The sequence below is a fragment of the Rhizophagus irregularis genome, chromosome 14 (genome assembly GCF_026210795.1).
Source record: "Rhizophagus irregularis chromosome 14, complete sequence".
Taxonomy (NCBI): Eukaryota; Fungi; Glomeromycota; class Glomeromycetes; order Glomerales; family Glomeraceae; genus Rhizophagus; species Rhizophagus irregularis.
In genome coordinates this window covers 2204398-2230235 of record NC_089442.1, presented here as the reverse complement: position 1 = coordinate 2230235, position 25838 = coordinate 2204398, and the positions used below count along the sequence as shown (strand labels likewise).

Sequence of the window (25838 nt, the reverse complement as noted above, 5' to 3'; positions counted from 1 at the left end):
AAATTAATGTTAATGTTGCAAGCCATATACTGTAAATGCCATATTATATTAGAATTTTTAAAATTTGGCCTGATTTAATTCAGAGTTGATTGTCTAGAGTTGACACAATTTGAACCGTTTTTTTTTAAATTTACGCGTGCCTGGTTGTGTGATATTATTAATCACGTGCTCTAAGTCGTCTATAACCGCAACGATCAACGAAAATTTGGTTCATTTCTCGCTTTAGGTTAGTTATTATTAGTGAATTGTGATACTGTCTTTAAGCCATTTATTACTATTGAGTAAATTAATTTTAAAATACAAAAATACGCCGTTAGTCCATGTTCAACTTAATTGATAAACAATCTTTCTATTGATATCGACGAATTTAGATTGATATAAAGAATATTTTTTGTTATAGGATATAAAATTTAATATTTTGCAATATTTAGCAAGTAATTGTCGTCACAACCAAATTTATCAAATACATCAATATTAAATATATATATAATACAATAATTCTGTTAATATGTAAAATATGTTAAATATGCTATATTAAAAACAATTCCCATATCATAGGTCTACGTTAGTGTCTAAAGATCCAAGCACCTGGCGACTTTGGCTTCGAGTTACAACATTTGGACCTTTCGGGAGCAAATACCCCTTATACTTAAATTCGCTGTCATCTTTTTTTTCAGAAATAGGTTCATCATCTTTATCATCTTCATTGGTATCATCAACAGTCATCGTAGGTTTTTTAAGAAAAGGTGCATAATGGTTATTAGATGCGAGATCAATCATGTATGCAACAGATTTAAGCAACGTGGGACTTGTTGATACACTCATAATAGTATTTGATACATATAATCGCCCATGATCTTCTTCCCCTACATTCACTACTTCCCTTTTAAGAAACCAAGTTTGATCGTATGTTGACAGAACGCCATACCTATTTTTATAAAAAGAAAATTAATTAATTGTATCAAAATTTATCAAAGTTGGACAAAACAAAAGAATAAATTTGATTTTTTACTTTAAACTATTAGCACACATGTAGCCATAAACTTGATTTATGGAACCAAATATTGAAGCATTGTTAGAACAAACATATGATCCTTCTTTAATCTCTTTTTCTTGTTCGTATAATACGATAATATCTTCGTTGGGAAGTACTTTTAAAACCCACTTAGTTTTGCATTCCCAAACCATGAGAACTACCATGTTGCCGTTAACTATTATAAAATCTGGTTGACCGACAATACTTTCCAAAGCACGACCATCTAAGAAAAGGATTGATCGATCGAGTGGAGTTAAAGTCTCATAAATATTTATATCTGATGCTGTACAGATATCTTTTTCACATGTGATTGTACGACGCTGACTAAATGTTGGTTTTTGGTATTCCTTATTTACCTCCGGTTGCCACGCTAGCACTTCTTGTTCAAATCCTGCCCAATTTACAATCTCATCAGGAAACCGTAGTTCTGTGGATTCAGTACATGAATTTGACTTATTACGCAAATTAAGATAAGTCAGATTTGGTAAAATGTCGCTAACAATCGTTGCCAAAGAAATTACTTCAGAAGGCTTCTTTTTTGTTTGTGGTAGATTGTTTTCCTTCTCTTCGGCTGCATTCCGTTTTCGTTTCTATAATGAATCATATAATAAACATACAATGAATCATATAAACAATACCAAGAGTTTCTAATAATATTATTACTCACGCCTCCACATTCCTCAATTATCCCCTGCCAGTATATATACAGACCCTTGCCTTTACGTTCTGATTTCACCTGTTATGAAACAATGCATTATTAGTAAGTGCGTTTTTTTTATTTAGTAACAAGGGAAGGTACATAACCAATTCCTCCTCCAGAATTAGTAGACTCTTATTAACGACAAAATTAGGGCGCCTGAACCAAGAAGCAATATCCCAATCCAGTAATTCCCCTAATTCAGAGTACCGAATCAGGGGTTGCCCTAGTTTTGCAAAATAAATAATACGCACCTTTTCTTTTAAAAAGACAAAAATCTCATTATCTAATTGCAACTCTGCTGTTTTTAAGAATTGATCAGACCATAATCCATCAAGATACCGCCAGTCATTTGAAAATGGTGTTGAAGCAACAACTTCGTTATGGCAAACCCTCAAAAAACCTCGATATGAGTGCTTCGAATACCTCTCTAAATAAGAAACAACAACTGATTAAATAGATTTTTATATTTTAGTAAATTTTTTGTATCGTTAAATCATGTTAAATGCAGAATTTGCAGAATTTACCAGAATTGATGGTGTTCATGGTGAACCTTGTTCTTGTTAATGGTGAATGGTGAAGTTAATGGTGAACCTTGTTAAACTTGTTAACAAGAACAATATTGTCTCCATGAGGGTCTTATATATAATAATATTACTTAGCATTATGACTTGGACTGACATCTTAATGCGAAAAAAATTAAGCATTTTATGTCAGTCAGACTCATCATTGGCAAAAAAAATTAAAACAAAATGAAACACGAGAAAAAAGATTATCTAATTTTAATCATTTTGTATCAGTAATTGGTTATCACATGACTCTTGAAGATCGCATCTCGAATTTTCTATTAAATTAACTCTGTAATATACAATTTAAATGACAAACAATTTTATAAGACGGTATGCTAATATGATACTAAAATTACAAACATATACTTAAGTCGTAATGACAGATAATGGGTAAGAATACAAACGTCGAGTTTTACATAATAATAATAAATAACATAGATTTTTTTGGTCGACTTTGTACTGCTCAAATTTACGAATAAAATTATTTTGTAAATTGACGTGAAAACAAATAAAAATTTGTAATAATTAGCAAAATGACTTATATTGGACGTGACATAATTAGAAAATTTACCATCTTGCGGCAAATAGGACATAATTATGGATTCGGATTCTTTATTTTTCACTGAAGAAAAAATATATTTATAGCTCCACGCCTTACTTTGAAATTCATGGTGCGCAAAACTTTTTTGCAAGAGGACAACGGTAAATCTAATAATGATGATTCAATCCAATTTATCCAATATTTTTGATGAATTGATAGTATCAAAAACCCTTTGTACATGTTCACGGCAATGATTTTGATTTTTTTTTTTCACAAAATGTACTTGTTAAATGTTTCTCAGATAGTGATGATATGATCGTTTTTATATTTGATTGTACAGTATTTATGTATAAGTACTTTTGTTGATATCATTTTGATTCAGGTTATATCCTATATGGAATTTACCCATTACTTTAACGTATAAATGGATGGATGGGTGTTGAAAGCAAAAATTAAGAGACCATTTCATGATGAGATGATAACAAAATTGGGAATTAGATACAAAAACAAAATAAAAGGACTTACGATTTAGATACAATGTTTTCTTTATGGGTTTAAGCCCAAAGATTTATATTATTAAACTCGTTCTACTATCGTTACAAGTCAGAAGTAAACTTTTGTCCTTATCGTACATTTATTTTGGTCTTAAAAATTACAAATATTTCTTATCAAATGATTAATATATACTATTGGACTTGTTAAAGAAAAAATTAGGTGGGACCAGTATATTGGTAAACTTAAAGGCAATAACTTTTTAGTGAAGATTGTTCCCACAGTTTGTAAACTGAATTAATGTTAATGTTGCAAGCCATATACTGTAAATGCCATGTTATAAGTTATATTAGTAACAAATAAATTTATATAGACCGATGTATAATTAAACCAATTGCATCAAAATCACGTGAACGGACATTTTTCTCTAAAGAAATCGCTCAAAATACAGGCCCAAGACGATCCAGCAGAATACCTGGCACGCAGCAGGGACAAGCTAAGCAGGATAAAGGTCAGCCACCGAAAAAGGACTTGAAACCGACCATGGTTAAAATCAACAAGTTGAAGGCTCCCTTAACATGATTTTTTTTAAATAATCAGAGTTGATTTGTCTAGATTACACAATTTGAACCCGTTTTTTTTTTTTGGAATATTTTATCAGGCACAGATTTACGTGTTAGTTGTGTGATATTATTAATCACGTGCTCGAAATCGTTTATCGAAAATTTGGTTATTACTAGTGAATTGTGACAAATACGGTCTTTAAGCCATTTATTACTATAAGTGTTAATTTACTATAATAATAAACGAGTTGTCTTTTTTTTTGTCATCTGGTTCGAAAATAATTAATTTTAAAAATACAAAAATACGCGTTTATCCAATGTTCAACTTACAATATCTTAATTATCTTTCTATTGATATCGACGAATTTAGTTAGATTGATATAAAGAATTTTTATTGTTATAGGATATAAAATTCAATATTTTGCAATATTTAGCAAGTAATTGTCGTCACAACCAAATCTATCAAATACATCAATATTAAATATATATAATACAACAATTTTGTTAATATGTAAATATGTTAAATATGCTATATTAAAAATAATTCCCATATCACAGGTCTACGTTAGTGTCTAAAGATCCAAGCACCTGGCGACTTTGGCTTCGAGTTACAACATTTGGACCTTTCGGGAGCAAATACCCTTATACTTAAATTCGCTGTCATCTTTTTTTTCAGAATAGGTTCATCAACAGTCATCGTAGGTTTTTTAAGAAAGGGTGCATTTAAGCAACGTGGGACTTGTTGATACACTCGTAATAGCATTTGATACATATAATCGCCCATGATCTTCTTCCCTACTTTCACCACTTCCCTTTTAAGAAACCAAGTTTGATCGTATGTTGACAGAACGCCATACCTATTTTTATAAAAGAAAATTAATTCATTGTATCATTGTATCAAAATCTATCAAAGTTGGACATAACAAAAGAATAAATTTGATTTTTACTTTAAACTATTAGAACACATGTAGCCATAAACTTGATTTATGGAACCAAATATTGAAACATTATTAGAACAAACATATGATCCTTCTTTAATCGTGCCCAATTTACAATCTCATCAGGAAACCGTAGTTCTGTAGATTCAGTACATGAATTTGACTTATTACGCAAATTAAGATAAGTCAGATTTGCTAACAATCGTTGGCAAAGAAATTACTTCAAAAGGTTTCTTTTTTGTTTGTGGTTGATTGTTTTTTTGTTTCTATATTTATATATAATGAATCATATAATAAACAATCATATAAACAATACCAAGACTAATAATATTATTACTCACGCCTGCACATTCTTCAATTATCCTCTGCCAGTATATATACAGACCCTTGTCTTTATTTACATTCCGATTTCGCCTGTTATGAAACAATGTATTATTAATAAGTGCGTTTATTTTATTTAGTAACAAGAGAAGGTACATAACCAATTCCTCCTCCAGAATTAGTAGACCCTTATTAACGACAAAATTAGGGCGCCTGAACCAAGAAGCAATATCTTAATCCAGTAATTTCCCTGAATCAGCAAGTAAGTACCCCAACCAAGGTTACCCCAATTTTGCAAAATAAAAAAAATACGCACCTTTTCTTTATCTAATTGTAATTTTGCTGCATATAAGAATTGACAAGCCCAAAAATCATCAAGATACCGCCAGTCATTTGAAAATGGTGTTGAAGCAACAACTTCGTTATGACAAACAGACAAACAAGAACAATATTATATGAGGGTCTTATATATAATGATATTACTTAGCATTATGACTTGGAATGACATCTTAATGCAAAAAAATTAAGCATTTTATGTCAGTCAGACTCATTATTAGCAAAAAATTAAATAAAAACTGATACACGAGAATAAGATTATCTATTTTAATCATTTTGTATCAGTAATTGGTGAAATTATCTCGTTTTATCACATGACTCTTGAAGATCGCATCTATTTAACTTCGTCGTGTAACAATTTAAATGACATAATATGACGTAACATTACATTTGAGTCAATTTTATTCTCGTTTAAATTTCAACGACGATTCAGCATTAACTTCAACAATTTAACAAGATCCATGAGCACTTCCAAAGATCATTCTACCTTTCTACTCAAATTTTTACATCCCAAAATTAAATCTAATATCTAATAAGTAATAATGACCCGTTATACACGTCGTATACAACGTTCATATAATATGCAATGAAGTTGGGCAATGATGGATGATTTAGTAGAAATACGCAGAAATAGAAACCACACCTGAGGTTTTTTAAAGGTTTGTCGGGACGAAGTCGTTGACTTAACACCATTTGTGAATGACTGGCGGTATCTTGATAATTTTTGGGTTGATCAATTCTTAAAAACAGCAGAGTTGCAATTAGAAAAAGAGATTTATCTCTCTTTGAAAGAAAAGGTGCGTATCATTTCCTGGTTGGATACTTCCTGATTCAGGGAGATTACCGGATTTTTAGTTCAGGCGTCCTATTTTGTCATTAATAAGGGTCTACTAATTCACTTGAAATGCATTGTTTCATAACAGGTGAAATTAGAACGTAAAGGAAATGGATTGCACACATACTGGAAGGAGGTGATCGAGGAACTGTTTGATAATGATAGAGAAATTACTTTGAATTAAGGGACTATTGGAAGGATTATTGTATATAGACATATTTGTATTTTTAAAATTAATTCTTTGAAACAGATGAGTTATAACTCACTTCTTTGGAAAAAGCGAGAAATGAACCTGATTAGTAGAAGCGTTCATTTCAGGTTTTGCATAACATCTAGGTTCACTTTTCATTTTACTCTGCATATTTATTTCATTTAAATGTCATTCATAATATACACGTAACTAATAATATTACATGACTAGTTACGTCTATATACCGTGAATCCGAGTGTTTATGATAAAATTATTTATTATATTTACAAATAATTTAATTGTCCAAAGCGTAGCGTAGGACCGTTTACTTCTAAGCATTTCATGCTATCGACTAATTAGATTTTGTATAAAGTTTACGTTTTCATGTACATGTCACGTGATGTAATAAATTGATTATGCTTTGGACCTGAATGGTTTGCGTTCCCTAGTTTTTATTCCAAAAAACGGGTTCAAATTGTATTACACTCCGGTCTGTATTTACAATTTATTGCGACTCGTTACAAACATTACATTTGTTACTAATAGCTATTATCATTATATTAAATACGAACGTTGCATCACCTGGATTGTAATATTATAGTAATTTCAGTTTTCAAAACTGTGGAACAATCTTTACTATCAAAAAAAAGGTATTACCTTTAAAGTTTGCCAATATACTAATCCCACCTAATCAAATGAAATTTTTTCTTTATCAAGTCTAATAGTATATCAATTAATAAAAAAATATTCAACAATTTTTTCAGGTGAAAAAGAATTTAAACTTTGATAAAGATCACGAAAACCAAAATAAATGTTATGATAAAGGCAAAAAAGTTTAATGTTGGCTTTTACTTCTGACTTGTAATAACATATAAATCTCTGGGTTTAAAACCCAAATTATAATTAATTTGTTATTATTATATAAAGATTGAATTTAACTATAATTATATATAGATCTTTATAATAATTCTACATATATTTTTATGTTAATTCAATTATTTCTTTTTTAAATTGATTCTATACTTGCGCTTCCTAATCTCCTGGTGGCAGCGTGATCCTAACATTTTTGTATCTGAGAGTTCTTTTAAACTTGTTTCTGTTAATGAATCAATTTCCAATCGCATATTAAAATTTGCGAGTCAAAGATCTTTCAACTATCTGCTCGTTTACCTTAAAAGAAACATTGTCTTTAAATCATAGATCCTTTTATCTCGCATTTCTCAGACTTCTAATTCCCAATTTCATTGTCATCTCGTCATGAAATAGTCTCTTAATTTTTGCTTTCAAATTCCTCTTGCAAGATTCACATAGGATATAACCTGAATTTAAAATGGATATTGACAAAAGTTTCTGTACATAAAAACAAACCGCTCACAATTTTGATATTTGTGCCAAATCAAAATCATTACCGTAATAAACTTGATTTGATCTATCAATTCGTCAAAAATAAAATATTGGATAGATTGGATTCAATTTCATTATTAAACCTACTAAACTACACTTATCAAGAAATGATTGATTTCCAAGTTATTGGATTTTTGTAATAAAAATTTACCGAACTGTCATCACGAAATTTTTATTTAAGCAATTAATTTGACGCTATTTAAAATAAGTTAATCATTATTCCTAAAGTTTCAAGTCTGGCTAGCTGGATCTTTTTTTTTTTGAAAAAATCCGGTGACCAGTTTTGAATATTTAAACTGGTTTGTATATTTGTATAAGGAATTAGATATCTCATAAGTTATATTAATAATCTTTGTTACAAAATTTCCATTCATAATAAGCACGTGACTAATAATATACACGCATTCATGAAGGAGAGAATTGATGCGGGATTTGAGCAAACCAACACCAAGCTTGAATTACTTAGTGAGAAATGGAGTTTTCTCAATAATGTTATTAAGATTGTAAACGTAGTTCTATAATGTTTTCATTTAACACAAGTCGCAATAAATCTATGATACAAACCGGAGTATAATTAAAGCTGATTGCAATTTGAACTCGTTTTATTTTTATTAATGTTATCATGATATTGTGTCTTTCTCCCAAGATTTCAATTTTTTCCGTTAATTTCTCCTCCATGGTTTTGCGTCCAATGGCTGCAATACCAGGAGGATTTAATCCAAAGTAGTAGTTAAACATTTTCTTTACATACTTTTTCAGATTCTTTGTAAATGTCACCAATATCTGGTGTGTCTTAAGAGCTGCCTTTATTTCTTTTATTTGTATTCTTAATAAAAAATAAATTCAGTCAAAATATTCAAATATTCTAAATGTTCTACTGTATAGACATTACATTGTCAGAAATATGGGTGTTTTTACTAATAGAACTGCAAAACCAACTCTTCTTGTAAAAAAAGATACCATGATGACCAGATGAAATATCATTGAGATTATTAATATCTCCATTCTCTGATTAGTTTCATTTGTTGTTACGATTAATTAACGCCTTCCTATAATCTTCTCCAGACAATACATGAACGTTATTTGTGGGAGGAGGCGAAGGTAATTTATCTGTCAAATATTTCTTTCTCTTCTTTGGTCATTGAGGGGTCCCACTTCTTCCAATGTTGATGCCATTTTTGTAGTAATAAATTTTTGTCTATTAGATGCTAAACCATCACAAATAATTTGCTTTCAGAAGTCTTCATCAGAGATTGCCTAAAATAAAGCAATTAATTAATATAAATGCAATAAATTAAATGAAAAAAAATAGTTAAATAATAAATAATAATTACATTGTATTAACCAGAATTCATCAGATAGCTCCTCATGAAAACACCTATTATGTAAAGTCAGGATCTAAATTAGACCTACTTTCTTGAGTTTCAGCCATTCATTTGTTTGTTCTTCTGACAACCAGTGAGTGATCTAAAAGTTCATTAGATTCGTCTTGATGAAATGATTCTAATGAGCTATCACATATATAACTGCTGCTGCTGTTTCATCCCAGTTCATTTCGCCAATAGCAAAATAAGAATTTCTGTTATTTCTGGTAACTCCCAATTTGGGCAGACGATAATGAGGTTTCTGCATCATCAGATTTCATTTGATAATATAATGCATCTACATACTGTAATCTCAAAAAATATAATGATTTTAAAGGTATGTTATCTATAAAATAAAAATATAAGTACATATTTGTTAAAATAAAATAAAATAAAATAAAATACATAGATAATTTATAATATTATTTTTACCTTAAAATTCATTTAGGCCGGACAACTAAATATATTTTATGCCCCTTTTTGGAATACAATATGATCTTGTGAGAATTGGAATTTCTACCCTATTCTTAATTTCTTATGCTTTGAATATGATTCATAACCAAGTTTCGCCACTCTCTCTAAACTTGTTAGATCGTTATGATTTCTATATTTGTTTTTACGTCTATCTATGTTATTTTTTCGATGGGCTGCTTGGTAATGATCTAAAAAATAGATAATACAAATAAATAATATTGATTAAATAAAAAATTAATTAATTGAATAATTACCCGTGTTGTGCCAGAATTCATCTGACAACTCATTGTGGAATCGCCGATCATAGAATGATGGCATATATGTCCAATACCCCTCCGGGTGAATCTTGTATGAACCTTCTCCAAATTCTCCAAAATTCAGAGCGGTCTCTTCCAGATATCATGGAAGTAATTATTCCCCCTCCTTTACATTATTCTTGATAGTATAGTGCTTGATTGCTGTCTTTGATTTGGTCCAAGTGCTTTTTTATTCAGGATTTCTAACCATTCGCTTTATTGCTTTATGCACAAATCAATGACATCATTCAAAAGATCTGCAACTTTTAAATCACTCAGCATAGAAAATCAACAGTATAGCGACATCTAATATTATGATGATAAAAGAAAAGTAATGACAATGATTAACAGTACAGTTTATGCAATCTCTTAAATAAAAATAATGATTTGATATTAATTGCTCAGATAATGTTTTTCGGCATTTAAGAGAGGGCAAAGGTGGGCTCACCTTTTTTAAAAAAAGGTTACCAATGCTGAACTCTCCTTCAGAAGAGGATTTCATCATTGCAAAATTTTTTTAGAAAAAACTATTATTTTATTCTTACCTTTGTCTTTTGTAGTTTTTCCTTGATAGAGAGTAATCATCTAAAGTATTCCATATATTGTAGTTTTTCCTTGGTAGAGGGTAATCATCTAAAGTGTTCCGTGTAACATATTGTAGTTTTTCCTTGTGTTCCATGTAATATAAACATATTATAGTCTTCCTTGATAGAGAAAAATCATCTTATTATTCTATTAAAATAAATAAAAAATAAAAAAAAATAAAATAAATAAATATAAATATAAATATTTTAATTTATTTTAATATATAAAGAAAAAGGATCAAGACAAATGTTCCGATCAAGGGTTTCAAATTAATTCATATATATTTTATCGATCAAATGAATTCAAAATCTAACTTACATTAAGTTATTAAGGGATCGGGTGATAAGATGATCCTATAAGTATAAGTATTAATAAAAAAATATAAAAAAATTAGTTTTTTTTATGACGATTTAAATAAAAATAATCGAATATTTTTTTAAAAAAATAATAATAATAATTAAAAAAAAAAAAAATTTTTTTTTTTTTTTTCTCTCATAGATCTTGGTGATAAAAAATTTGCTAACCAACATAGTTTTGATTTTTTTTTTTCTGGAAGCAAATGGTCTAAAATCACAGAGTATAAAATAATAATAATATTATTATTATAAATAAAAACTTACTTACTGAAATTATAATGTAACTAAAATATATATTGAAATATTACTTAATATTTTGCTAATATTTGCTTTTGTTCGAATGTTCTATCAATTTGAAATATATTGCCAATTTGCCATTTCCATTTACTTTACTAAATGCTAATTAGTCAAGGAAAAGAAATATTATTTTTTTGGGCGGAAAAAATTTTTAATTTTTTTTTTTTATTGAATCACTTGAATCACAAATTTGGCTGACCAATGAGATCAAGTTCATCACATGCATCTGCGAAAATTTTTTTTTTTTTTTTGATTTCATATTTTTTTCATGATTTCACGATGACTATGACAAAATATGAAACATACTTTTGTTAATTTATCTTTTGATTAAATTTTTGTTGACTGTATCAAGTGTATCAAGTTATTAAATACTGCGCACACAACAAATAATAACTATGATTAAAATTAATGACCAGCATTATCAGCGCTATGAAAATTTGACTCGGGTAACAAACAATTTTGGGTTTTTTTTAGCTTGTGAAAACCCTTCTGAAATCATGTGGTTCAAAAAATATTATGTAATAAGTAATGTATATCTTTTTCGGGTACTACGTACCGTCGATACGAAGAAACCGGAATATTCAGTGACGATAACTAAGATAGCATAATATAGTTAATGGATTAATCCAGTATTACTAGTATAGTAGTATTACTTCTAAATGTATATGATCATAAAAAAGGGGGTCTGCCGTCTGCAGTTTATAATGTTCTTTTATTGGGACCTTTCTCATTTGGAAAAAAATAAATTTTCTATAAGTATTATAGTATTTCAATTATAGTATTTCAATCCTAAATAATGAACTAAAAATAGGATTGGAATAATGTAAAAAGGGATAAGTCATAAGTTCGTAAGTAAGTCGTTACCATATTATGATATAAGATCAATTTTATTTTATCTATATCTTATCGAATTAAAAAAAGATTTACAAATAACTCCCAATACTCCTAAGCAGTTGACGACATGTCATTTATCATATGAAATTTATGTAAGATAATTAAAACGGATGATAACGGATTAATTAAATAATAAGGAACGGAGATATTCGAGATATTCGAAAGATTCTTATTTATTATTTAATTTATCGTCCGATAATTCTATTCCCTCATCCGATAGCTATGAGAAATCATTTTCTCACGGGTTTTACTCTATTTATTATAATTTATCGTTCGATATTTCTATTCTCCAATCCAATAAATTATTTTAGAATCCAATAATTATTTATATAAATCATACGATAAATTATGATAAACTCAAAGTTTAGATCATATTCATCATAATAATTAATACACATCAAATAATACTATATTTATCGTATACTAGAAAAATCCAAATCCCTTAAATTATGCCTCGTGTTGTATCTTTTGATCTTTCAAAATGGGAAATATGGGAAATTAAGGAATTTCCTATATAATTTATCCAATTTATATAATTTATACAATTTAAATAATTTATATAATTAATTATATAATTTTATATAATTTATATAATTTATATAATATAAGAGTAAAAGATCGTTGACGGAATTTTTTTAATAGGGGGGTTTCATGCAGATTGAAAACTAAAAATAACCCTATATATATATATACCCAATATATACCTAAATAACCCTATATAACATCGTTAATCTTTTTCCATATTGTTTACTAAATTATTTAGTTTGATCATCAAAACAATTATGCAATAAAATCAAATGTTACAATTGTACAAGAGATTAAATGAAGATAACCTGCATTAAAATCAATATGAAAAAAAGAAAAAAAAAATATGTTACAATGAACTTTTTGATTACTTGACGTTTCAATATAGTCATATGATCAATTTGGTAATCTTCCATAGAAAGAAAAAAGGAAATTTTCTTATTTGATAAAAATTACAATATTACACAAAAGGAATATTGTAATAAATAATGGAAAATATAATAAACCAATTATATAATGGATTATTTGATAACCTGGCTAAATTCTAATGTCATAAACAAAGTAAATGAAACAAAGAAAAAAGCAAACAGGTAATTAGGTAAACAAATTTAATGATAATCGTACTTTATTATTATTTGATTCAAAAAATTAACGAATCATAAAGAAAAAAGAAAAAAAATTTATGAAATTATGATTAAAAATTGATAAAAGTACTAATGTACATAATGTACATTTATAGTAAGTAATATTATAATAGTAACCCATAATCTCTCTCAATGAAAATCGTAATAAAAATTGGGTTAGTTTGGAGTTATAAATTTATAAATTTATAAATATATAATTAATATAATAGTTATTACATATATTATGTGTAATCATATGTCCGAATAAAGTCTTGTAACAGGTGTTGATTATGCACGATTAAAGAAATATATATTGCTTATCATTGAAATTTGCATCGGCGGCGTCTTGTGAGTTGTGAGAGAATTTTTTTTTTATGTCCGGAAAAGGATTTATTCTTTTTGTGGGGAAAAAATTATAAACATGGGGAAATATATAACTTTGGAAAACAAATGTGATCATTTTTTACTTTTGGCGTTAAAAAAAATTTTTTACCACTAAAAATTAATTAGAAGCAATTTTGATAAACTTGATAAACTAACAAAAATAACCATAAATTATTTATTGTAATATCAGATGCATGAAAGATTATCATTTGAAAAATGTTGAATTTCTTTTCTTTTTCAGTAGTTATTGCGATTGTTAGATAATTAAAGAATATCATGCACCATGTTGTCATGTGGCTTTTCTTTTAGTTTTTACATATATAGTAATAATACAAGTCATATGATCAACTCACTAACCTCAAATTGAATAGTAATTTGGAATCTTTGGAATCTAAAAAAACGGATATAGGAAGGAAGGGGGAAATTCGGATCTTTGTATCTTGATTTTACGAAAAAAAATAAATCAGTCATATGACTTAAGAAAGATGTACGGTAAGGCTGTATGCATGATTCATTGATGCAGTGTTACACAGAAGTAACTATATGGTAAAAAGTATGGTCATACACAAAGAACTGATCTTTTTTTTTAGAGGGAACGTAGGACCGCATATGATCCACGTAAAGAATTTACGAAACAAGTTTTGAGAGAGAGAGAGTCGGTGAATGAAGTCCGATACCCACGATTACTTTAACACATTTTATTATGATTTCGGATATACATTTCTATAAAAGCGAAATTCTTTCAAAAAGGTTTTTTTTAAAGTATTGTTAACATAAGGTTAAAATGTAACAGAAGATGAAACAATTACATAAAGGCAGTTTTAATTTATTAATATAAAAAAAATGGGATATTCCGATATCGGGACCGCAGTTATTCGTATTACAAATCTTTTATCATAACAAAGATGTGATAACTTTAAATGGAAAATGACAACATCCCATATGCCATATGTTACTTATGCCACTTTATCAATGATTTTAATCAGTAATTAATGATCAAATGTAATGCACGAAGATATGCAAGTATTGTTTACTCGAAAATTTATGCATAGTTTGATAAATGAGATATTATTATTTATTTCACTCATTTACATATAAAAAAAAAAAAAAAAAATTATATAAATAAAAAAAAGGAAATTTTATTTTAGTGGGGTATCATGAGAAATTTGTACACTTTTTTGTTATACCATTTTTGGTAAAGTTGAAAAAAATTGAATTCGGGTAGATTCGTTGAAACTCATTTGACTGGGCTTAAAATAAACCAATCATATTAATTTATTTTTAGTTACTTTTTTAATTTTGTTTGAAAACAATAAAAAAAAACAAGATTTAATCTAAAAAAGGCATATCAGTTTGTTAAACATTCATTCAATTTTTGTCCTTTACGTTATTTTTTTTTTTTAAATGCATGAAAACAAAAAAAAAGCTCATACGTTATCTACTCTGATTCATCACTGAGTCATGTAACTTTAGCCATTTTAAGCCACGCACATCAATAAAATTACTCATTAAGTTTATATTTTTTATGAGACTGCGGGAAAATACAATAGCGGATATTAACATTTTTGTGATTAGGGAGTCAAAAAAAAAAATTCCATGCGATTCCATGTAATATTGTTTATATTACAAAAAAAATAAATATATTTATAAAATTTATCATATGACAAAAAGATAAAGAAAAAAGTTCTTATAATCGGTAGTAATCGGTAAAATATTTCATTCTATTTCATGTTGTACACAAAGTATCTTACTACCGTTATTTATTCGTAAAAGAGATTTTTTTCTTTTTAACGCATTTACCGTTTTTTTTTTGTTTATTATTTTTATTATTTTTAATTGCATCCTTTTTTTAATACGAAAAAATAAAAGAGAATGAAAATACCCGAATAAAACTTTAAATTTGACATATTGATAATTAACGGTTTTAAATTTTTTTGACATCGTGGCTTTTAATTATGAAAGAAATAAAATGAAACAAAAATGTGTAGTAATTATAATTAAAGTACAGCAGATATTTTTTACACGCGATTCATTATAAAATAAAATGATTAAATTTAGTATACAGCATGGTGTATACTGTATTTATAATAAAATATATATACTGTATATATATATATATATATTATTATACATATTATAATATACGAATAAAAATTGGCATTTAAAATTTTGTGTTAAATTATCTTTATATAGAAATTTCTTAAAACTGCTTGAAAAATATTCGGGACTATCTATACCAGGTATTTTACAAAAGGATCAACCATCGCACCGTATGTATAATATGTACAATACTAAAAAATGAATGGTTCCCATTTCTCACATTTTTTAAAAATGTGGTCATTGGCAAATTAGTTTTATATTTTGTTCTTTCTTGAAAGGATTTTTGAATTCTTACTACTCATCATCTTTTTTCATTTTATTTTTTTTTGACATTTGAGGATCTCTTTTTGCAATATGAAACACAATTAGTAATAATTAACTATAATGTATAATTATAATGTTTCGTTTCATTATTACAATATCGCAGCCCGCAGTTAGGGTTGAATACTAAATAAACTAAATACTGAATTACTGAATACTGACTGAATAGGGTTGAATGTGTTCAATACTGAATAGGGATTAATGGGCTTAGCTGTTAGCAGAAGACAAAATGATTTTCGTTTTATTATATTGTTCCGTTTGTTCGTACGGAAATTGTACCTTACATAGAATTTGTGCCGTACATGTAATGCCGAAATTCCGATATTTAGCCAAGTAAGTTTATTGACATCATCGCTTCGCTTATTTTTAAAATAACGCGTTTTATTATTATACATGTCGGTCTTAAATGATCTACCCTTTTGTAAATATTGGCAAATATTGCTAAAATTACCCAATTACTTTTAATTATCATATCACATCGATCAAACGTCACAATTGCTGTCCAATTATTTCGATCTTCATTATCTACTAGGTTACTAAAAAAGAAATCCTTAAGGCGGAAGGTTGCGTTGTTATGTATCCTGCCGAATACTTGGTCATTTGATTAAACTGATAAGTCTATTTTATTGTACACATATTATGATTTTAATATTATTGATAAATAGATAAAAAAGATAACAAATCTTACACCTTACAATATTCATTAATATAAAAAAAAATTTTTTTTTTTTTTTTACAGTAATCAGTTTAGTAATTTTTACAGTAATTACAGTATAATACAGATGGCTTATTATGATCGACTTTAAAATAAAAAAATCAAACGTATATATATAAAAAAAAATTCTTTTTTTTTTTTTATATTATTTATTATTAATTATTTTAATTATTTATTTTATTTTTTTTATTGTTACTTATAAATATTACGACCTCTTTTTTGAAAAGGAAAAAAATTCAAAAAAATTCAAAAAATTCTTTTTCGGCTTTTTTTTTTAAAATTTTTTTTTTTTGTTATATAACCAAGAAACCATATATTTTATTTTATTTTTTTTAAAATATATTATTTACAACTCTCGTGGGGTTTTTTCCTTCTTTTTTGGAAGTTTTTTAAAAAAGAACATTTAAAGGAATTTTATCTGTAACTCTTTTTTTTTTTTTTTTTTTTTGTTTCTTTTTGCAAAAGATATACAAGAAAAAAAAAAGTTATCAAAGTTATCTTTCAAAAAAAATCCAATAAATACGGGATAGTGAAACGAACCAAAAAACGAATACGATATATTATATATAATATACACATATATATATATAATTTATATAAATTTTTACTTTATACTTTCTTTTACCTTCTTTTCATTTAATTTCCCCACCTTTTCAAACAAATAAAAAAAAGAAAAATAATTTTTTTTTTTAAAGAATTTTTTTTGGGGGGATTTTTTAACAGTACGATATTTGCAATAAGAAATCTTTTTGCAGTACGATACGATAATCCTATATATAAAAAAAAAATAGACTAAAAAAAGTTTATTTTTTTTTTCTGACGATACTCTTATCTATATAACAAAAAAAAAATCAAATTCAATTAGTAAGTACTTTTTTTTAATCTTATCTTTAAAAAAAATAGTTCATTTTTTTTATATATATATAATAGAATCATCCAACCTTTTTTTTTTTTTTTTTTTTGAAGAATTTTTGTTTTTTTATTTATTTCTTTCCCTTTTTTTCCCTTTCAAAAAAAAAAGAAGACATAGTAGAATTCATATTACGACATTTTTATGACATCTTAATTTCTTAATTTCTTAACTGAAAAAAAAAAAAATCAATTCTAACGATAAAAATATTTCTCTCTTCCAATTCAATTTTAGACGTTTTGCATATTCTTTTTTTTGTTTCTTAACGAAAAAAATTATCATTACCAAATCATATAAACCGAATCAAAAAAAAAAAATTTATTTACGAACATTTCTTTTTTTTTTTTAAAAAAAAAGAGAGAACAATTTATTAAATTAAAAAAATCATTAATAAAAGAGAAACGAGTATACGTTTCAATACAAAAAATTGTAGATATAATAGAACTGGTTTCATTTTTTACGACAAAAAAAAAACAATTCATTATTATATAAAGATCGTACGTGAACAAAATAAAAAAAAAATTTTTTTTTTTTAATTCCCGAGTTCCCCTTACACAACACACGAGATTCAATCATTCCCCCTCCCCTTTGTACCACACATAACACTTTTTTTTTGTCGTTGATTTCATCATAAATTACGCAGTCGTTTGTTATTATGAGTCTCTGGCAACAACAAGTTTATTCAACGCATTTATTGTTTACAGATACACCAAGAGAAAATTATCTTCATCAATATAGTTTTGAAATTTTAAATCATACTTCATTTAATTTCGCCCGACCAGGTACTCCAACAGATTCTCATACTGCAGCCATGACAGCTGAACGAAGAAAATTATTTGAACAACTTCCTAGAATCAATACAGAAGTCAGTAATAATAAAAAATGTGTTTTGAAAGAACCACAACCACAAAAAAAATTGACGACGATGACGACGACGACGACGACGCAAGTGACGCAGTTGACACAAACTTCAGAAAATATAAATTCTGACGTTACACAAAATGGTGCCAGTGTAAAATTTTCTAATGATGTTACTGCGGTACCTAATAATGAGGATGATGTAAATAACACAAAGAAAAAACATAAATTGAAAGCACATCGTCGTGCTTCGGCTCCTGCTCAAGGAATTGACTATTACTTTAAAAATGCCAAATCAAAAAAAGATGATAATGTTTTAAATTATTTTGAAAGACAACGTCGTCAAAATAATATACCATCCGTTCATATTGAACTTGACGAATCTCTTGAAGATAATAATGATAATAATGTTAATCAAAATCATGATGTTAATCAAAATCATAATGTTAATCAAAATCATAATGTTAATCAAAATCATAATGTTAATCAAAATCATAATATTGATCAAAATCAACAACACCATCATCACCACCATCATCACAATAATCCAAACTCTGCAACATCCATGGTATCCCCAAGTGATCATCATCCTCCATCATTATCTCCATGTTCTTCCACTTCTTCATTAAGTTCTGCTGTTGAAATGTTAAGTCCTGAGAATACTAATAATCAACCATTCGTTCCTCAAGATTGTAACTATTGGTCAATTAATCCAAAATCGAAAACTATTCCCACTAATCATTACAAAACTGAATCACATTCTTATCCTGATAATATGGTTGGTTCCCTATATGATAATGTACCATGGTCTCCTGCCGTTTCATTTTTATCTAATTTGGCAAATTCAACTGTAAGAAAAGTTTTACCTGATGAAGAAGGTCAACAAATTGGTGAATATATCATTGGAAAAATCGTCGGAACCGGTGGTTTTTCTGTTGTTAAACAAGCTCATACTATGGATAGTTATTCAGGTTCTATGGAAACCGTTGCTGTCAAAATCGTGAAAAATCATCCTGGATCTGATGATAACGATAGAGTTCAGGTTAGAATTTTTTACACACGCACACGCATATATATTTTAAAAATTAGAATGATGTAATGGTGTATTAAATAAATCCTTTTATTTATTTTTTTTTTAGGCATTGCTTGAAAGGGAAATTGCAATTTGGCGTAGACTTGATCATCCAAACATTGTACATTTTTTATCCGTTGAAGAAAATGACTACGCTACATTTGTATTTTCAGAATATTGTCCAGAGGGTACCCTTTTAGATTTTATAAAGAAACATCGTAAACGTGAAGGAAAAGGATTGGATGAAGATGTAGCAAGAAATATTTTCTTGGAAGCAGCAGAAGCAGTACGATACTTACATAATGATATGAGACTTGTACATAAAGATATCAAATTAGATAATATACTATTGGATAAAGATGATACTTGGAAAATTTGTGATTTTGGTTTAACAGAATTTCAAAATTCTTCTAATGGTTATAATAACTTTTTATATAATAATGTTGGAGGATCATTAGCTTATTGTGCACCTGAACAGTTAAGATCTCCTATACCACTAAAAGATCCTTCTGTTGATGTATGGAGTTTAGCTGTTGTGTTATTTGCTATGGTAACGGGTCAATTACCGTTTAATGATGATTTTGAACCAAGGTTACAATTTAAAATTATTAATGGACGTTATGATGAATCTTTATTGGATGATGCTGGTGTTAGTGATGAATTAAAAGATTTATTTAAAGGGATGTTCAAAACAAAACCTGATCAGCGTTTAACAATCTCTCAAGTATTAGAACATCAATGGTGTGAACGATGAAATAAGTGATGGGAAGGAATACATGTAAATGTGTATTACTTGTAAAATGTTTATTACTTGTATTACTTGTATCACTTGTATAAAAAAAAGGGATATAATTTATGTGAGGAAAAGTAAAAATTTTTTTTTTAAAAAAAAAAATCTATATACCTAAAAAAAAAACCAAAAAAAAAACTGTTTAAAAAAAAGGAAGAAAATGATAAATTTTTTTCTTTTCTTTTTTTTTATATATATATATACATATAAATAAAAAAAAATTTCTTATATATTTTTTTTATACGATATGTCAATGTAATTATTTATTACATATTTTTAATAGTGTATTTTTATTTATTTAATTAGTTTTGTATTTTTATTTTTTAACTGTAAAGTAATTTTTTTAAAACAAAATTCCCTTGATTTTTTTTCTTGTACAGTACATTTTTTTTTTTTTTATTTTCAACATTTTTACATTTTTTTCGAATCAAATTTTTTTTTTTCTTCCTTTTTGATAAAATTTTTAATATATTACATTTTAGAATTTTTTTTAAAAAAAAATAAAAAAGTTCCCTTTTTCAAAAGATTATAATAATAAAAGAAAGAAATTTATTTTTTACTGTGTTACCGTTACTTAAAAATTTTCCATCTTCCATCTTTTTTTTTTTTTTTTTGATTAAATTGATTTTAAAGAGTTTTAAAAAACAACATATGAAAACCTGTCAAAGAGAAGTTAGATTAAGATCCTCCGCCAATTGCCGAAACCCCGAAACTTTATTTCAAAAGCAGGGGTTACACGCTTCATGTTTAATGATGATGATTTTTCATTATTTCCAAAAAGAAATTTTTTTTTTAAAGTTAATACACTGGCGTTAAGCAAAAAAGCATTAATTTATAATAAACGGAAAATTCTTAAAAAAAAAAAAATTTTAATAGTATACAAATAATTCAGGATTTTAATCCGGTTTAAACAAGGATTCCGTTTGGGCAGAGTACTTTTTAGTGGGGTACAGGAAACAGTGCCGGTAAACATGTCACCGCGAGATAGAAAAGTCGTAAATCTTCGTGCAAACACTTAATACTGGACCTAAATGATTTTTTTCTTAATTTGCCAATTAAATCCTTTTATTTTATGATTGTAAGATCAGGAGGTAATTACATCATAACCAGTTACAGTATATCTTTCCAATTGAATCCTTTATTGTATGATAACCATAACGTCATCGTAAGGGTAAGAAGGTAATTACATCATAAACCAGTTATATCTTTCCCCGTAATTTGCCAATTGAATGAATCCTTTTATTGTATGTAACGTCATTGTAAGAAAGAGTAAGGAGGTAATTACATCAGAAACCGCAAGGGAACTACCAATTCTTTATTGTATATTAATAGATAATTACATCAGAACTACCGGAAACTACTGAATATCTTAATTCTTTATTGTATGATGATTGCAATTTGCAAGGGCAAGGAGGTAATTACGTCCGAAGCCACCAAATACCTTAACTATTGTAAGGGAAAGGAGACAATTATATCGGAAACTACCAATTCTTTATTGTATATTAATAGATAATTACATCAAAACTACCGGAAACTACTGATATCTTAATTTTCTATTGTATGATGATTGCAATTGCAGAAACCACCAAATATCTTAACTATTGTAAGGGCAGGGAGACAATTATATCGGAAACTACCAAATATTTTAATTCCTTATTGTATATTAATTTGAATGTAGGTAATTACATCAGAAACCACCAAATATCTTTGCAAATTTAATAATTTAATCTTTTTATTGGATGATAAATATAACTTTTCCCCATAATTTAATAATATGATAACTTACCTTGTGGTTATTTATAAAAAATATTTTTAATTAATCGATCCAAGTTTTTCTAAATAAATATCATCCCCACTTTCTACAACTTCTCCCAATTTCTTATCCATTTCAAAACTATTTCCTGTTTCTTTATTAACCAAAATCAGTCTCTAAATAAAAATCAAAAAATCAAAATTAGATATCATGAATGAATGAAGGAGCTTTAAATAAAATCTTACATTTGGATCATCCAATGGAAGTTTGTTATTGTTATTAGTAATTTTACCCACAGTTGCTACTTTGTCCAAAACTTTTCCGATTGTCCATTCCTAATTACGGGAAAAGAGAATGATTGAGTTAAAACTTGTTTAATCAAAATTACGTTGATTAATTTATAATTAGAAATTACTTTGTTAAAAAATAAGGGCTTATTGGATACTTTTGAATCAAGTGGAAAATCAACCGAAAGATAAACACGCGCATTTACAGGTATAGTTGAATCGCCCTACAATTAAAATATTTCCGAATTTTTTCCAAATCAACTTTTGAAATTTTTTTTTACAAAAAAAAGAGAGCAAACAATAAATTTTCATCCCTGAGCCTTGGACTTTAATTTCATTACTTCAATCTTTTTATTTTTCTTTTTTGGTTTATTTGTTGTAACATTTTTTGATGAAGAACTAATATTGTCAGATTTAAGTATACTGCTAGCAGATTTCTTTTTGTATTTTGAAATGAGCTCTTCAGCCTTCACGCGTCTCTTTGCCTTTTCATCAGATGCTACATTAAGCGATTCGCATTGATGGGCTGGTGGATGCCGATGTCTTTGTTTTTTAAAAAAAGAAATTTATTTAATAATGAAGTTTTTAATAATGAAAGATGAAAGTTTTTTTTTTATTTCCTTTTTTTTGTAAAGATAAAGAGAAACATTCTATCTTACTTTAAACAGAATGCCTCCCCGCATCCATCACATACTACATAAACCATCACACCACCTTCTGATTTGTTTTTGCATTCTGTTATAAAACATTTTTGTTTCTCAATAGGTATAGAAGATAAAAGATGTAATACACAGTTTGATTTCAAGTGTTCTTCTAACTAATTTTGAATAAAATAAAATAAAAATTAATAAAGCCTCAAAAAAATGTCATTAAGAGTTAAATCAAAATCAAGATAGGAAATAATAAAATCAATAATTTTTTACAATACCGTTTGTTCAACTGATCTCCCTTCAGGGTTCAAAATCATGGATGAACAAGTTTCACATAATTGAACATTCTTTTTTTATCATGATTTTGTACGATAAAAAAAAATAATCAAAGTTAATACATTTACATACATGGAATAAATAAAAAATCATTTCATTAAAAGATCCGTATGTTCCGAAGTACAGATAGATAATCAAACAATAAACAATCAAAATTGTTTAATTTGTTAATTTTGGGTATTATTAATTGGATATTTTTAATTAACTAACTTTTTCATTCTCACTCCATCGAAAACACTCATGAGAATTTGGATATCTATGGTCTAAACTATAAATAGAAAAAATGGACAAATCATTTTAAATTTCAATAATCAATGAAGGTAAATCTTAATAAAAAAAATAACTGCCCTTACGTACCAATACTTTTTTCCACAACTACCACACCAAAAAGGTAAAAAGTCTTTATTGAAAAAATAAGAAAAATAAAAAAGAAAAAGAATTATATAAGGTGAACTTCTACCATAAATATTTAACAAATAAAATACTGTATCGGAGAAAAAAATTATTAATATAAATTATAGTAAATATTTACCAAGCTGAGAGCAACCTTTAAAGGAACAATTTTCTCCGATGTTAGGAAATTCCATGTCGAAATGTTAAATCGAAAATCATGCACATTCCATTTTAAATGATGGTAATATGGTACCTTTTTGGAAAAATCTGGAAATGCTCGGCGTTTTGCGGTAATCTTTATGCGTAATTAATAACTATATAAAGTATTGTGAAACTACTAAAAAAGGTAATTCGTTACATACCTAGAATGTGTCATGGAACATATTGTTATATACAATGTGACTTAATTATTATGTTAAAAAAACTTATATATAAACAGTATTTCTTTCTTCAAAATCTAACTCAACAAGTTAACAATTTCATTTAGTAAATTAACAAGTTACAATTTACAAAATATCATCATAAAACTCATTTTTACTTCATACAATCGGAATTCATATAATCAAAGTATTATAACCAACGTATTCCATACAATTAAACATACAATCAACTATTAACCCTTGTAAAGGACTATCAACCCTTGTGAAGGTTAAAATTTCAAATCTATAAAATATAAATCACTTCCGTTATAAAACTTTATCAACTTACTTTCCAAAAATGTGTGACGTTCAAGTATTCGCTCCTCATAAACCTGACTTCGAAAATTATTATTACTTCGCGATTAATTTAATCACACGTGTCATTCCTGAACCATCTCCAGCAACCTACCTTCAAGGATTATCTCAAAGAATTCCCGAATTAGAATATCTCGGGCCAGTTGGTCATTTAGATGATGCTGTACAAGTTCGCGTAAAGAAATCTGAAGAAATTGATATAGATGGATTAATAGACGGATTCGAAACTATTAAGGGTGTTGAAAGTGCAGAATTACAATCACCAAAATTTCGAAACAGGAGGAATTGAATTAAATTAAATTTTTTATTATTATCTTGGGGGTTTAGTTATTATGTGATAGTGCTTCATAATAGTAACAATAATGTATATTTTAAGCATAGAAAGTTTCACATTTACAATAGGTTCGAATAAATTTTCATGTAAATTTAATATTTCACTTTGCATTTTTAAAAATAGAAAACCAATAAAAAAATTTTTTAATATTCAACTCATTCAACTCATTTATTCATTTAATTATAATTACTTTTAAAAGTTTTGAACTACTAAACAAAAAATTAATTACTGGTTGAAAATTTTTTAACCTATAAAGTTCACAACAAAAAAGTGAAGTAGAATATTACTAAAGACGAAATCTGCAAAAGCTCTATAAAAAAAAAATGAATAAATTTAAGTAATCATAATATAAAAATATAACTATTATTATATTATTATTATTATTATTATTATTATTATTACCTTTCTGGGGATATGCCCTTAAATTCATTGCTATTTTCTGGATTGGTTTGCATCCGTAAATTAACTATTGTAAAATGAAATTATATTTTATAAAAATAATCATAATTTTTTTTTATATAGTTATTATTTAAAATTAAATTTTTATTTCTTTTACCTGCTAAAACAAATGATCCAACGCATGAAATGAACCCAGAAAGAAAAGCATTATATGGAAAAGTTCCTACTATTACACAATATGTAAATTGAAAAATACCAGAAAATAAAATAAAAACTAAATATGCATCAATAAGTTTAAGATTTTGTGCAGTTTCTTTTTGATATGATTTCCATAATTTTTCTATTGCACTTGAAAATTTTTCACCCAAGTCTGATTTTTCGACCAAGTTTGATTTTTCAACCATTTTTTAATTTTTATGTGAGGAAAAAAAAAAAATATTTATTTATGTTTAACCGGTCTACCAAT

General features: G+C 27.1%; 7 protein-coding genes across 7 annotated transcripts; 2 read left to right on the top strand and 5 right to left on the bottom strand.

The window, feature by feature from the left end:
• Nucleotides 1-886: 886 nt before the first annotated feature.
• Nucleotides 887-2279, bottom strand: OCT59_006166 (uncharacterized protein; the record flags this gene model as incomplete). The annotated part of the gene is made up of 6 exons (XM_066141089.1): nt 887-928; nt 1013-1018; nt 1558-1626; nt 1704-1772; nt 1988-2181; nt 2261-2279. 6 exons carry the CDS (start codon nt 2277-2279, stop codon nt 887-889), a joined length of 399 nt encoding a protein of 132 aa, XP_065997916.1.
• A 6138-nt stretch (nt 2280-8417) lies between these two features.
• Nucleotides 8418-8660, bottom strand: OCT59_006165 (uncharacterized protein; the record flags this gene model as incomplete). The annotated part of the gene is made up of 1 exon (XM_066141088.1): nt 8418-8660. The coding sequence occupies one exon, from the start codon at nt 8658-8660 to the stop codon at nt 8418-8420; it is 243 nt and encodes an 80-aa protein (XP_065997915.1).
• A 1142-nt stretch (nt 8661-9802) lies between these two features.
• OCT59_006164 (uncharacterized protein) lies at nt 9803-10078 on the bottom strand (the record flags this gene model as incomplete). Its single annotated transcript, XM_025311090.2, has 2 exons — nt 9803-9948; nt 10015-10078. 2 exons carry the CDS (start codon nt 10076-10078, stop codon nt 9803-9805), a joined length of 210 nt encoding a protein of 69 aa, XP_025175152.2.
• Nucleotides 10079-18302: 8224 nt separating this feature from the next.
• OCT59_006163 (uncharacterized protein) lies at nt 18303-20604 on the top strand. Its single transcript, XM_025318829.2, has 2 exons — nt 18303-19666; nt 19764-20604. The coding sequence occupies exons 1-2, from the start codon at nt 18422-18424 to the stop codon at nt 20448-20450; spliced, it is 1932 nt and encodes a 643-aa protein (XP_025175151.2). The 5' UTR covers nt 18303-18421; the 3' UTR covers nt 20451-20604.
• Nucleotides 20605-21951: 1347 nt separating this feature from the next.
• OCT59_006162 (uncharacterized protein) lies at nt 21952-24099 on the bottom strand (the record flags this gene model as incomplete). Its single annotated transcript, XM_066141087.1, has 9 exons — nt 21952-22415; nt 22485-22574; nt 22655-22750; nt 22868-23069; nt 23186-23343; nt 23455-23523; nt 23723-23780; nt 23870-23912; nt 24045-24099. The coding sequence occupies 9 exons, from the start codon at nt 24097-24099 to the stop codon at nt 22299-22301; spliced, it is 888 nt and encodes a 295-aa protein (XP_065997914.1). The 3' UTR covers nt 21952-22298.
• A 265-nt stretch (nt 24100-24364) lies between these two features.
• On the top strand, nt 24365-25127 carry OCT59_006161 (uncharacterized protein). Its single transcript, XM_066141086.1, has one exon. The coding sequence runs from the start codon at nt 24623-24625 to the stop codon at nt 24926-24928; it is 306 nt and encodes a 101-aa protein (XP_065997913.1). The 5' UTR covers nt 24365-24622; the 3' UTR covers nt 24929-25127.
• On the bottom strand, nt 25113-25831 carry OCT59_006160 (Dolichyl-diphosphooligosaccharide-protein glycosyltransferase subunit dad1). Its single transcript, XM_025318827.2, has 3 exons — nt 25530-25831; nt 25376-25439; nt 25113-25283 (listed from the first exon to the last, which is right to left on the bottom strand). Exons 1-3 carry the CDS (start codon nt 25774-25776, stop codon nt 25217-25219), a joined length of 378 nt encoding a protein of 125 aa, XP_025175149.1. The 5' UTR covers nt 25777-25831; the 3' UTR covers nt 25113-25216.
• Nucleotides 25832-25838: the final 7 nt, after the last annotated feature.